Here is a 15,103-nt window from a genome sequence, read left to right on the forward strand (position 1 = left end):
AGACGACGATATACGAAATATCCTGATTTCTTATAACAACTTATGTACAGATTGTAAATTTGTTCTTGTCGACGAGATTTTATCACGGTATTCGTCAAATATTCCACTCCTATTTATCTCATAAAAATATGTTAAAAAATCAGAAGGTTAGCGCTTCCGTCAATGATTCCATGAATAGATCGATTAGTCTGAAATATCCTGAATTGATCGGTGAACTTACATAAAGGAACATAAAGGAGAGAAACACAATGAATACATTTTTGTTGATTTTCTGATTTTCTCACTTTATGATCAAACAGGAAAATGTTAAATATGACATAATCAAAAATGAAATAACTTCTCAGGTTCAGACATGTAAGTCTTTCAAAAATAGCTGATAAATTATGATGATAGCTAATGTTTTCTGAAAGCCAAAAATGTACGTAATTAGTAAACCGAGCAATACTTTTTAAATTTTCAGGGGAATAAGAGAACGCACGTTTAGTTCTAAAACTAAACAAAAACGGTAACCTCAGATTGATTGATAACGAATAGAATTTTAAAATTGCGCCTATGTAAAAGATAGAAAATCTGACTTATCATGTTCTTTCCTTGTAATCTTTCTATAGAATCCAAACACAAGAAACGTGAAAATATAGTCTAGTTGTTGCTGAAAAGCGATCTATTCGTCTCATTTATATGTATGTAAATATTGGAGTGATTTTACGAAACGTATCGACGGTGACGACTTAAGAGTACTAAGGTACTCGGCAGTAAATACGGTGAACCGGTTTCCATGCAAAAATGCCACTGTTCTAATCTCGAATGCGCGAAGCGGGCGTATTAAACGTGTGATTGATTTACAAATCGCATTTTTCGAAGGTCTCGAAGTTTACGATCGAGAATCGAACGGAACGTAGTATCGAGTCGAGTAAAAACAAGCTGACGACATTGAAGGGAACAACGAAAAGTGATCTAGAAACGCGACTGGTCAGACTCGTCTAATAATGTGGCACATAATCATGTTTTACTCGCATACATGCAAAGGAGACATCCAAGGTTTTCATGAAACGTTCGTTCATATCGTTACTCGAGAACTCACCTGATTCATTAGCGGCAGCTACACTCGCGAACTTATCGTTACAAACAACGTTGGTCGAGGACGAGTTCAAGGCCTTAATTTTCAAAAGCATTTAACATAATTCGAATGTCAAAATATGAAACATTCCTGTATTATAGTAGTTTTCGAGGTGCGTGAAATCAGTATATCAAAAGAATTACTAGTGTCATAAAAATAGAATTAAAACGAAAATCTTTGTGCTCGACGCTGTCTCGACGCTGACAACGAGATGCAATTAATTTAAACGAAGCAAACATAATATAATGAGGTACAAACAAATCGTAGTTAATGAGACGTAAAAAAAAACAGTCCTCTTATTCGGGAGACCTTCCGCGCTTCTTACTTCTTTACATAGTTGTTATAGATAGAACACAAGTGACGAATTTATAATAGCATAATAATAATTATAATATATATACGCAGTAGTAATAGTAATAATAATATAAACACACATTTTGCATGGCGGGCGTGGCGATATGAATCGCGTGCACCACTTCCCTCTAGAGGATATCCGGTGTGGAAACGCTTCGTCCTACCTCTCCGTTCTTCACGTTCCGACCGACGAGCCCCCCTTTTCCCTCTCGTTCGATGATCACCTTTCTTAGCGTCGTAATAACACGTCCTGACGTACTCTCAACTGGCAAACGGAGACACGTTCGTCTCATAATTCTCGCCACCTCGTGCACTATCTTGTTGAAAAGCTTCTGAATCTTTGACAAGTGCGAGTAACACTTGGAGATGATAGGAGAGAAAACATGATTTTCTGATTTTAATGTTGCTTTATGATCGAACAGAAGCATTTTAATATGTCACAATTGAAAACAAAAACAACATCATATCTGTTAAGTTGAAAGATATGATTTAAAAATAGCGGTCAGGTTGACGAAGTTTTGTGGAAAACAATGGTACAATTACTGAGATGAACGATGTTTTAGAAATTTTAAGAAGTACCAAGAGGTATGCGTGTTTAACTACCAAAACCAAAAAAGAAACAATTTTGGTTACATAGAATCGATCGACAGTATAAATATTGAATTTCAAAAATGCCTTTTGGTAAGAGATAGGAAATTTAATTCATTGCGTTCTCTTGTACAAGTGCAGATCGAAAATATAGAATCTCTTTATTCGTGTAATATCGTTGACATATTACGGAAATTTTTTAGAAAATTCGACTAGTTCCACGTTAAAAGAGAACTACCAGTTTCCTGTTTCAACCTGATTCAGAACCGAGGACAAATTAAGAGAACAGTGTCATTTTCGCTTAGCTGACCATTCTCTGCGCCATAGGTTTCAATGGTTGCAAGGGTTAATTGTCTAATTAAGTAAGGCACTCGCACGATGTGAAGCGAGTACCACGCTCGAAAACAACGACGGCGAAAGTTACCCTCGTTTTCGCAACTTTATTGCTTTGCTTCCTCCTCGCTACTCCATATTATCGTTCTCTCGTTTCTGGACTGTTCAGCTGTTCCGTTCCCTTTGCTAATTGTTCCCTTGCCAACATGTAAATCCGAACGAAAAAATTTTGTCCGGAGATTTCTTCTTCCGCGAAACTATGAATTTTTATATTTATTATTGAACTTCTTAGAGGCCAAACTGATCGACTCTACTTTTTATTAAATTCCATAGAATAAGAAATATTCCATAGAATTCCATAGAAATAATTCCATAGATTAAGTTCCATAAAATAAACATAAATACACGATCAATATCGAATTCTCAAGAAACAAATGCTTTACTTCCATAAGTCTATTCATCTTAATACGACGTATATATTAGTAAAGGTAAATTTTAAAAACAGTATTCGTAACACCGTCGCTTTTCTGCACCTTTCGATTTACGAAACTGGCCAATGTGACTTCTCAATAGTGTAATTAATCTTAACTCCAATATATCTGGATCCAATAAATGCCTACTGTTTTTGTTTCTGTATTTCTCATACCTTCCTTTAGAAACTTTTTCAAACGTTTTACATATAAATTCACGGCCTACTAATATTTCTAGCAATAAACCTTTACACTTTTGAATACGAAAGCTAGATTATTGTTTTTTTCTCTTCCAATAACTACGATTTAAATATTGGCGCTGCCACTTCTTACTGCGAGCGTCGCAGTTCGCCTTGTTTAGCCGCAATTCGAAGAAATATCAAGACAAAAGCGTAATTCTACTGCATTTGAGTAGAAGAAGAGAAAAGATATCAAAGTAATCGCTCGGCGAGCTACTTCCAAGTTTGTCGCATGGAGGATCGCGAGTTTAGTTCTCACGATATCATTTACACGGCAAGCATCAGCGAGATATAACCGTGACGCAAAAGTCTTGAATCTTCAAATGGTTTATATTTTAACGAGTAGGCTGAGAAACACTGGTTTAGCCTATATTTAAACGACGGCACGCCGCGTATCTTAAACGCGTTCATTAATGCACTTAAGTGTGTACGCCCGTTTAACCTTATGCCTGTTTACAGCTCCCGCTTGGACGATTTGTAACCTACGACATACTGAGACACATTTCTGTCTTTCCTTCTCTTCTCGGTTCGCTTCTAGCTGACCTTGATCGAGTTGTTCCTATGAAAGAATGCCGCTATTGAAAGCGCCACGATATATCGTTGCAAATTTTATCGAACGGTCATGGCAAGCGACTCGGTAGTCCTGCCGATTTCTTCGTTCGTCATGCAAATCGCGCAAACATTTGATAAAAAAAAGAAACTTAATCGATGCATACGAACAATCCTTTCAGATTAAATTGGCCGAATGTTTTTCTCCTTTTCTTGAATATTTCAAATGTAATAATTTTGGACAATCGAAGAACACGATAAGTCGTATTCTATCCTTTTACAAGGGAGCAGTTTTAAAAGTTGATAAGTTGTTAATCAATAATGAGAATATTATCAAAATTGTCTTTTTATTTGATTTACGAAGTGGATGTGTATTTTTGTTCGTCCACTCCGAAATTTCAAAAATAGTATTAAAATATTGCTTATCTTCGATAATTATATCTTTAACTTCTATAAAAGCTCGCCGACTCATCAGCTATTTTTGAACCTGACAGGTTGTTCCGTCATATTAAAATTCTCTTATTTAATCATAAAGCGATATTAAGCAAAAGATTTAACAGAAATACACTTATCATCTTTTTTCTCTTATAATGTTCAAATTGGATCGAGATGTATCGTTTAAGAAATATTGTGCATATTCGGAGCATCGATACGAATGAACCGAGAAATTTGCTTAGGCCTGCAATAGATTTAAGTCAAAACGAAGTCACGTGAACGAGAAACAGAAACGAAGTAAAGAGGCGGAAAGAACCCGGAGTCAAAGACACGGCCGAAGAGGGGAGGCAGGACAAATGATAACGATACGCCGTTTTTCCGAGTACATGTAACTATCTACGCGATCTTTCGTGACCTTTGCCACAGACGAATATACGCGTGTATGCCGGCCGCTAGTGAATAGTGCACGCGGCGCTCCATTATTATGTACACAGCTACGTAACTTGTGACATTTCTTGAATGGCATTCAATTTTACTATCTTTAAAAGATGCCGATTATTTTCGCCAAGAGGTCGATAAAATTGTAAATGTTTTCGTTATGGTGGTTTCTTTTTAACACGGAAAGATAAACGTTCGATCGAGATACCGAAAGTAACATTGAAACTGCTAAAAACTACTAAAAGAGGCACGACTCTATCGATTCACATTTTTTATCCAAGAATATCTCTTTGCTTCTTCCAAATAAATATTTATGAATCAGAAAAATTTAGCAAATTGTCGGTAAGAAATCGGATAAGCAAACAGCTTGTTACACGGCAGGAATTAAGTTTGTCATTATCGTTCATAAATACGTGAATGACAAATCCGAGGAAAACAAATTACATAATACTTCCCACAGACGATACGTAATACATCCGTTACAATGGTTATCGATAAAGAAGTAGTAATGCAGTAGTAGCCGATAAATGATTCAGGACATCCGTTGATTGAACTCTACTTTTCGGAAGTTATCCTCGTCTATAGTTCGATCGCCGCACGAACGAAAACTTTCCACAAAAGCATCGATACATCGGTTGCGAGGTCATCATTCCCATCGCTAACGCACACGCAACCACGTGTGTTGCGTATAGACATGCGAGGACAACCTGCAGATGCATGAATGACTCGAAATGACGTGTGTTCATTGAGCGCCGCTTGGCGTGCCGACTTGGTGGTATTTCTCAGTTGCTCCCAGCAAGGACACGACATATTTTCTGTCTTGCGTAGGAAAAGATTCGAACCGACTGATTTTGATCGCTATATTACTATAATCGTTATATCACTATATTTACTTAGACGTTCTTCGTTTATCGCGACAGTATCTAAGGGAAAGTTGTTCATCAAACTTCTATCAGATTGGCCAAGTTACCTGAGTTCAAGCGACTTGAATTCAATCTATCTGATATCTCTATAGTCGTGTTAGGAACTTCGTTTAGAGTGACGAAAAACTTTGGATCGATTTCATACTTCGACACTAAACTGTAAAACTGCAATAGAAGATTATGCTCGTAATAGTCATCCATCTTTACCGTATAGAAACACTTCGTGAACATATGATACGCGTTATAAGAAACGTTCTAAAATTTCATTAGCACTGTAACGAAACGCGGCTATCATGTTTATATCGGTGAAATTTAAAACGAAATTGAAAAACATAAAAGTTACAAGATATTTGTTGTTTGAGATCACCAAAATATTTGAACAGTTGATTATTCATGAAGAACACTGTTCACATTGTATGCTAATTTTTTGCTAAATGTGTAGATGTTTATAATAAATGATTTGCAGCTTCCACGTACATGTTTTAATCGATTTCAAATTTTAGCTACGTAATCACGATACTTGTGTCTCGTTACGGCGTTGGTGAAATTTCGAAAAGTTTTCGTATAGCACACACGATATATTCATACAAATATTCTGCAGTAAATGTTCAAATACTTTCGTGAGTCACTGTATACTATGAGGAATTGTACCACTTTTTGGTAAAACATATTTTCTTTGAAAACAAGAAATTTGTTCGTATCAAAGGCAGATACTTAAGTACTCCTACGTAATGCTACGAGTTCTAAGCGTAATTCCTTTTACAAAATAAAGTTCAGATTTTGACAATCTAACCAAAATAATCCACACAACGATCCACACTCTTAATCACGTCAAGAAACGAGGTCAATTTTGCTCCGACAATTTGTTCGTACCAGAAGCTCGTTTCTATCCTGTTCCTTCGACAACTGTAACAGGCAATATCGATGACTCGGGAGCGCAGTGGTATCGGCGAGGGGGCGACAAGGGTAGGGGCGAGTACGAGGCTGTTGAAGCTTGGGAGGCAGGGGAATGGAGGAAATGAGCGCGCACACTTACGCTTACGCGTACACTCGCGTATAGTAAATGCGTGTTGAGGCGACCGCATCGGTAAACCGATTAAACGACTTACATAAGTTCCAGTTGGCAGAGCCTCGAAGACACGTAGATTCGATGAAAAAAGAGTCTCCGGTGGGTTTGAGAAGAGGAGACAGACAGAGAGCCGATGCAAACGAGAGAAAGAGAAGCGGTTCGGCGCGAAGCGGCGTCGGGAATCGATGATACGGACGGGCTGGAACGGAAGAAAAGGAACGTGAGTGCATTGCGCCCTGGCGTTCGCCACGGATGCATTTCCTGTATGCACCGTGCACAAAACGATAGCCTCGTTTCGAGTTCCTTCGCTAATTATGTTTCAAATTTACCGATCTACCGGCGAGAAGGAAGCGGAACAGTTATACCTACCATTAAAAAGTTAATGAGTCATGGTATCTCCCTGGAGAATTTTAAGTATTCCTGATTCGGCGGTCGTACTTCGCTTGCCTTCCGGTATTTGATCGCTCACGCTTCTCGGTCTTCGAAAATTAGCAACGAAACTTCAGCGTTTCGCTGTTAGCGTATTTTGCAGAATCTTTTCGCCGGTTCTTCTTTCGTTCCATCGAAACACAGGGTATACGGTTTCGGTAATCGTAGCGCCATAGGTAAAATGGTGATTTTACGTAAAAGATTATGTTGGAAATATGGCGTAAGACTTTTAAAATACGATGCTTCGTTTTCGAGAAGATCGAGCTTTTTATCAAGTATGAATATACGCGAGGCAAACTCCTAATTGAACAGGAAAGATAGTAACGAGGAAGTTATTCTACGTGTAAAGACAAGAAGAATACCGTAGAATTATTTCCACATATAGGATGACATGCTGCAGATTGTTCACTCAGTTGTCATGAATCAGTCAAGTTCAACAAGTTTAAGTACAAGTTTTCGTTGTATGAAAAAAAATTCTTCTACATGCTCGATTTATTCTTTCATATAGAATCACCTCTCTGTCGATTGTACCAAGATTACTGCGACACGTTGTATACATTATTGACAATTTTTCTGCATTCTTATCGTTAGATAAGTAATCCCCTCTCGTTTTCGCGAGAGCCAAGCGAGCGTCTAAAGCCGCGGATCGTAACGCATGGCTGGAAAGCACGAAAGAATGCCATCGGACGGTTGATCTCTGGCGAGTTTCTTCTCTGGAACCTCGTGACACTGTACGCTCCGAAAACAAAAACAGGAAGAAGGTTACGCTGATACACTCGAGCGCAAATCGTCCGATCGATCGTTCTTTTCTTGTGAAACTTGTGATCTTTATTTTTATCGCGATAATTCGCTCGATTATTTTATACAAAGTGAATACATATACAAAACACGCGAGGCTCTCGTATATCATTTCCTTTTTTCTTCTTCTAATGTAACATCATTTCTACTTTTTTGCTCTTCTATCTTTTTTCTCTTTCTCACGCATACACGCTATCTTTCTCGCTGTCTCTCAGTCACTCATTCATTCGCTATCTTCCTCCGATTCACGTATCTACACCTACTCCCCTTTCTATCTCTCTTCCTTCTCTTCCTCGCACGTGTATCCTCGACACGACGAAACCGGAAACACGTCGGAGGAAACTGTATGCGAGACACGCTTCTGCTTCCACGAATCGATCGTGAGTACCGACACTCAGACGAGTTTACCATTCGTGACAAAATTCGTCGTCATAATTAATACCATATTTTGTTTACCTACTATCCGTATATCAATGCTTTCAATTCACTTTATAGACAAATTCCACGCATTAAACATTCAATGTTATAAATGTTAAAGACATCCGTGAAAGCTCGCGAGAATATATTAGCACTATATCCCTATTGCACAATTATGTTTCAGCAATGCGACTTTCGCAGCTGAACTACGGATCTTTACGTAAATTCACATTTTCTCGGACACAATCAAGTAAATCGAACCTAAACATTACCGTTTCGTGTATCAAATTTAAATTTCCTACAAATGCATGAACATCCACAGTTGAAGCTAAGTTAACTAAATTTCCCCCATAATAAACCAAATGTTAGTTAGTGCGAGAGTTAGAAAAGAAGATAGAGGCGATTAAATTTCTACATTGCATTCGATAAATTTTACTAAAAAGAACGAGGAACGGAAAAGATTATCTCTCGTTGGATTTTTCTTTGGAATTGCCACGGGAAGATGGACGAGCCTCGTAACAAGCCCAAAAAAGACACGGCGCGAATAGAGTGGCTTGTCGCGAGCAAGGAAACCGGACTGTGTGACGTAGGATTGATCGCAAAAACGGGAAGAATCGTTGCGGTCGAATCGGCGGTGGAAGAGGAGAAAGAGAGAAGACGGAAGTCCCATTTCGTTCGAACAGTCACCGCCTTGTTCGTCTCGCGCAACCGCATGCGAGGTAGTATCGGACGAAACTCGTTCAACTTGTCGACAGCTAACTCAGAGATCTAAGTGACCGGAAACTAGAGAACGCTAAGGACATTTTTTCAATTTCTTTCGTTTTCGCTTCCTGCTGCATGGTTATCGTCCGAGATCGAATTTAGCATGAGCACAGGTATATTGTATTTCGTTTCTCAAAGATCATCGACGTAATAAAATTGTTCCAAGGCCTCTCTTGTCTCTCTGCTCTATAAAACCTATCAGGATAATTTAGTTTCGATACATTTACAATCTTCTGGATCCTAGAAATCCTATTCCGTTTCGTTATTTTGTCTTTCTGTGTTTGTCTTTTTTGCCCGTTTCGTTCGGCCATATCGTTCAAAAAATCTCGTTTTCTAATTTCAAAAAATATTTCCAACATTTATGCAGATTTCGTTTCCAACTATTTGCGAGCTATTTTCCTCGGTTACACGCTATCGAACTGCTATCGCGAAATCTAGTTCTGCTTTATGGTAACAGCCCGATCGGGAGGTTACGCCGAGTTTTGCTAATAGTAAGACACGGTTTTCTAAGACACGATTTGCTAACGATATTCAGATAATGCGATGTACGCATTAAATAATTCAACTATTCGACATGGTTTCTTCTCGTTCTGCGTGTTCTCGTTGAGCCCAGCGTGAGCACGGTGATTAAGTACTGTGGAGTTTTTGGATCGTTTGCCTTTGTTGCAAAGCTTTCGAGCAGAAACCGTCGAATCGCGCGGCCTCGTTTCGAACTTGATGATGCGACATAGTCTCGTACGCGTCACAAAATTGTTATTAAAAATTGTTAAAAATAATATTTGAAGCTACATGATTAAGTTTCCACTTTTGATTTCATATCCATTGCTGTGTTCAGTGGTACTGTACGCAGTTCGTGAAAACATCGATAACAGCGTTTACGTGACACGAAGAAGAACGCGTCATTACATATCGATTAAGCGAATATGTAATTCCGTGTATCAATCTTCTATTCGTCTCGGAAAACTTCTAATCAAAAGAAACGTTGATTCCGCGTGACTTCTAGCTTGAGCGATTTTTAACATTATTTCTCAAAACAGGGATCACGTGCAATGAAACCTGAAGAACATTTCGAGGGATCACAGAATGAAGCAAGGCGTGCGTCGATTATTTGCGTATATCAAGTACAACGACAGAAAGATCAGAAAATTCGACGTATATATTACAATTCGGGAGAACGATCGACAACGATCAGAAACGAATCCAAGGTGGTCTGTGTGCTCGTTGATCGCAGCCCCCGCTCCTACATTTGTCAACCCATAAAACCATCGATGGAGCTTCAATGTTTCCACCCAGTCCAGTATGTCCTAGAGTATTTGGAAGAGCTTTTTCAGTTCTACCATCAGTTGCCAATCAGTTTTCACCAGATCGTCCCTGAAGTATTCCTTACAGGCGTCTATGCTTTGCCTGCTTATCTGTAACATAAATGACGAGAAACGTTGCTAATAAAAATCAAATTTGAATTGAATTCGTTCAAAAATAACGACGACGATCACGTCGTAAGAACGTATTACGGAAAATAAAAGAACAGTATACCCAGAATACACTCTGTATATACACGAGTTTCTTGGAAATCAAGCCGATCAACTAGTTTATGTAAGAACATACATTGTCCGAATGCCTAATTAATATACAATTTCTCGAAAAGCAAGCAACTTAAATTTATTTATCATAAATCACAGTAAATCAATAGTTATATAAATACAAATGGCACATTCCAAGATAAGTTTTACAGAAAGACATTTGTAATATCGTCAGATTTTCCAACTTTAAAACGTAGTCGATCATAGTGGTTTCTGAGCTGACACACATATAATGACTGAATCAGAGCCAGCTCCACTTTCCAATAACTCGATTAAACGAACAATAAACAATCCAAGATCAATCAAAATCAAATCACATTTTCAAACGTGATATAATCTTGTAGTCGACCAATATTCCTAACGATGAATTTTAGCATCATTGAATATGAAACCTATACCTTTCTTTCTCTATCGATAAATACAAATAAAATATCAAAGCTGGCACGTTATTGATGCAAACCCTTGAATCGTCGTCAGGGCAAACTGCAAGTAGAAAGACCGTTTTAAACGCTGCTCCTCATCTAGGAATAATTTCCTTGAATCGGTTTTCGCGAGGACGGGCGCATGCTCGCGCACACAGTCCATTCACTAACGTAACGCTTTACAACTGTTTCCGCCCCCACTCCCGGCCGGAAGTCCCGTTTCATTCATGGATCGGTCACAATGGTGGTTTTACGCGGCTATTGAGGACGCCTGCCTCCCGCCACGCCCCTGCTACTTCTCCCCCACCATCTCATTCTCACTCCCTCTCCCCTCTTTCATTCCCTTACCTTTCTTTCCCTTTTCCCTTCCCCTCGCTCACGCACACGCTTCCTCTCTCTCGTTCTCCCGCTTTTTAGTTCTTTCTCGTACGCGCGCATACGCACACACCACGCACAGATCTCCCACCGTACAATTCTTTGCCTCTCTTTCTCCGTACCGTTTCCGTTTCATAGCCTCGTCTCCGTTGCTTCGTTCCCTTGTCCTCTCACGGCCCTTTGTCACTAACACAGCAACGTTGTACGAACAGCAAAAGGGTCCTCTCCTCGTGAAACCTTCGCACACGTTTTCCTATACATCCAGATGATTTTTCCAGCCACGGATTTCCGATATCTTGACATGTACCCACGAGGACACGTTGCAACCTAACGCGGTCCATACTAACTTTGGTTCGTGTTTCGTTCGTATCGAACGAAGAGCTTCTCCTATTCTCACTTCTCCCATCAGTTTAATCACAGGTCGAATTTTAATTATTGAGTAGTCTCGATGATCTCACTCTGTACGATTCGGTACGGTGTATTTTCGAACTTATGGTTGAACAGAAATTATGGTGTAGAATTTAAAAGATCAAAGAGATGAAACAAAGGAGGGGAAGGCGAAAATTCTGTTGTTGCCAAGGAACGAGCAAAATCGTCGCTTGACAAATCATCGTGGGAACAAGGTGATTCCGGGGAATCGATTCTACGAAGCAAACGGTAACGACGACTTCCGCTCGCCTTAGCAGCACACAAAGATGCCCAAGCCAGACAGGCTGTGCACATATAAGTGCTCACATGGCTGTTGAGTACGCGTGCACAACCGGAAAGCGTGGATAAAGCTAGAGGAAACTGAGTTGACGCTATTGAACAGGGAATTCGTGCTATGCTTCTATGATAAAACAAATTTCTAGATTTAGATAAAAGAATAACATGAAAGCCACTAAACCACGGAAATTTATGTATTTATCGAAAAGTTATGGAGATATATCTATTGTACTGTAACATAAATTCATCTTGTTTTTATGCATACATATATTATGATAAATATAAAAACACGACGAATTTCGCGCGAATTATATATTTTGAATATTTTACAATTAGTATATTATGTGCATTCTATGTATCTTTGAACCATTAAATTTCCCATGAATGCACGAAGATTCACGTATGATCCACGTCTCGGAAGCCAAAACGATCAATTTCATTTTATACGAAGCTCTCAATTTCATTAAGCTCATTTACACAATTAATATCAAACATTTCAAGGAAAAGAAAGAATTTATTTTCATGAATTTATTCATCACGGAGAAATAGTACAAAAGGTTTATAATTATTACTTTCCCTTACATTTCAATTTATGGAGTTGATCGATATAACTTCTGACTCATGTAATCAATTAAGTAAAATTTATAGGAGCTAAACACGTGTGTCGAGCACACGATATTCGCTTCCATTAAAGTATAGGGCCGATTGATTCGCAGTTGATATCCAAAGCGGAAGACGGAAAAGAAAGAGGCGAGGTGAGGGGAAGGAGGGAAGAGTGGAAGTTCTGCGAAGGCCGGAAGTCGATGGTGGACGCCTGATCGCTACCGGATGTGCATCTTCCTTTTTCGACCAAAGTCTTGCATACTAATAAGGATCATTTCCGTCTCGCTCGCTTCTGATTTCGATGAAATTGCAAAGCTATGCGAATCGGCTCGGCGCACGAGGAAAAGAGCGAAACGTATACACTCGATTCTTTGGCGGAATTTCACCAACGACCAAGACCACCTGTCGATCAAATTCTTTCGAAGCAGCTGCTTCGTGAAACTCTGAAACGTTCGCCTTGTAATCGTTCCACCTTTCCTCGTAATCCCGTACATAAACCTCGTGCGCTTGGCACCGCATTTTGCACGGTTTAAACGTACGGCGTTTCATTATTTCAGAGGCTATCAAACTCGCTAAGCGAGCTATTCGCTTTCAAAGAGAAAATTCGAACCACAGAATTACGTCCTTCTTCGTGATAACGATCATTGATAACGAAATCGTGCCGGCATTTTTTTAAAGTATGTACCCCCTTATTATACGTTCTAGAATGGATGGTACGTAAGATCAACGAAACCGAGATCATAAACATCGATGGTGGATACGGAATAATGTTTTCTGAATTAAGCAATTGTCTGTAATGTTCACGATAATATCCCGTAAATCGTCCATCCAATGTTACTGAACTCACTCCCGTGGATAAATTATAAGATCAAAGGCCCACCTTGCTCACAACGAAGTCTTTCTCGTCGAAATGACGGCCGAACATTTTCGGCGCCTCGCCAGGTATTGGCTCGATTTTCACGCAGACTTCCTGACCTTTCCTCGCAGATTCCACGGGCTTATGGTTGTATTCTATGCTCGTAACCATACCCAATTCGACGAACTGCAAAGTCAAACATAAGCATTATGCCATAAATATTTTAAATCTATCAGTCATATTTTTACATGTTATCTTACAATTATCTTATAAATACGATTTATAATGCCTATAAAAATTATTTACATATGTCCTTATTATCTAACGAAATTTCTAACTTTTTTTATCAGGTTCTACATTTGATTTTCATAGTACTATGAAAGTACTAATAAATGATACGAAATTTAATGATATTTGCAGCTAATTAATTAGTGTGTTAATGCTATGATAAATAAAATAACCTGCAAAATACTTTCCGTAGCCACCAGATATTCCCTTGCGAGCGCTGTGCTTTATCCATTCTCTAATTTCGAACGTTCTATGTAAATAACCGCGGAGATGCCTTCCAAGCACGACACGAGTTAGGAACATTTCATAAAGATTTCGAAAAACACGGAGAATTTTTCGTATAGACACAGCTCCATATGCAAGCTGTTTCGCAGCTTGTATCGCAGCTTCTGTCGTCGTGTCTTTTTCCCATCCTCGATCGGCGTGTGTCTCTTTGCGTGGGTATAGCTCCGCCTATACATTCCTTTCTGCGACCGGAAGTCGAGAGAAAACCGAGTACCTGAGCATTGCGCCTCGTCAGGGCCGACTCGGACGTAGGTACGTTTTCGTCGTGAATACCGGCGAGAATCGGTGGACCGAGTAGGCAGATATGCGGATACGTAGGTTGCTGGATCCTGTGGGTCGTCATACACGCGGTGATCTTCGAATTTTTCACAGAATTTTGTCCCATTTGTGGCCACAGAATAATGTGTGGGAAAAAATAATCGTAAACGAGAAGTGCGCTTAAATTGTTGAAGAAACAGTCGAGGAAAGTTCATGGGAGAGAATAATAAATTTCAATAGGAACTTGTAGTGTATTGGGATTTAAGAGCACCCTATAGAATGGCGTATAGTGGCAAGAAAGCTCGAGCACGTCGTTCAGAATTGCGTTATTGCCGTAACACACCTGCAGCTGCAAGAGCGCCAAGTGGGCGATAAACCCGGACGCAACTTCGCTTGGGGACACGCGCAGATTGCCGCTTATCCTTTTCAAAGAATTGCCTATAATTACGCTTAATTAACTGTTGCCTTCTTCGAGAACTCGCCAATCTATTCAAGCCTTTCACAATGAGACTATATGTATAATAACACTGGTACACCTATTGGAAGAATGTTTACTCTTATCGTTTCAATTTTATTATGGAACATCTATAGAAAGATAAAGTTATTTTTTATTATATCAGTAATAAGAACCAAAAGGAAAAGCTTATAAAAGATTTAAGAACTTACTTTAGAAATTTCGAAAGATGATGTGAGAAAAGGGATTTATTGTGAATCGTCTATAGCAAGATAATGTTATTTCCTGTTACACCAGGACCAGGATATAAGGACCAGAGGGAGGAACTTATGGGAAATTCGAGGAATCAAAGCAGG

The 15,103-nt window shown here is 39.1% G+C and overlaps 1 protein-coding gene across 3 annotated transcripts in view; it reads right to left on the reverse strand.

The window, feature by feature from the left end:
• Nucleotides 1–10,021: 10,021 nt before the first annotated feature.
• Nucleotides 10,022–15,103, reverse strand: part of LOC126921504 (eukaryotic translation initiation factor 5B) — a 31,157-nt gene continuing 26,075 nt past the window's right edge. For 2 of the 3 annotated variants that reach the window (XM_050733162.1, XM_050733163.1), the window contains exons 15-16: nucleotides 13,487–13,648; nucleotides 10,022–10,333 (exon numbers count right to left, since the gene is read on the reverse strand). In XM_050733162.1, coding sequence (XP_050589119.1) covers nucleotides 10,226–10,333; nucleotides 13,487–13,648 — 270 coding nt within the window. In that variant the 3' untranslated portion in view covers nucleotides 10,022–10,225. The remainder of the gene's footprint in view (nucleotides 10,334–13,486; nucleotides 13,649–15,103) is intronic. The other variant, XM_050733164.1, reaches the window with a different exon arrangement.

This window comes from Bombus affinis, chromosome 10 (assembly GCF_024516045.1).
Source record: "Bombus affinis isolate iyBomAffi1 chromosome 10, iyBomAffi1.2, whole genome shotgun sequence".
NCBI classification, from domain to species: domain Eukaryota; kingdom Metazoa; phylum Arthropoda; class Insecta; order Hymenoptera; family Apidae; genus Bombus; species Bombus affinis.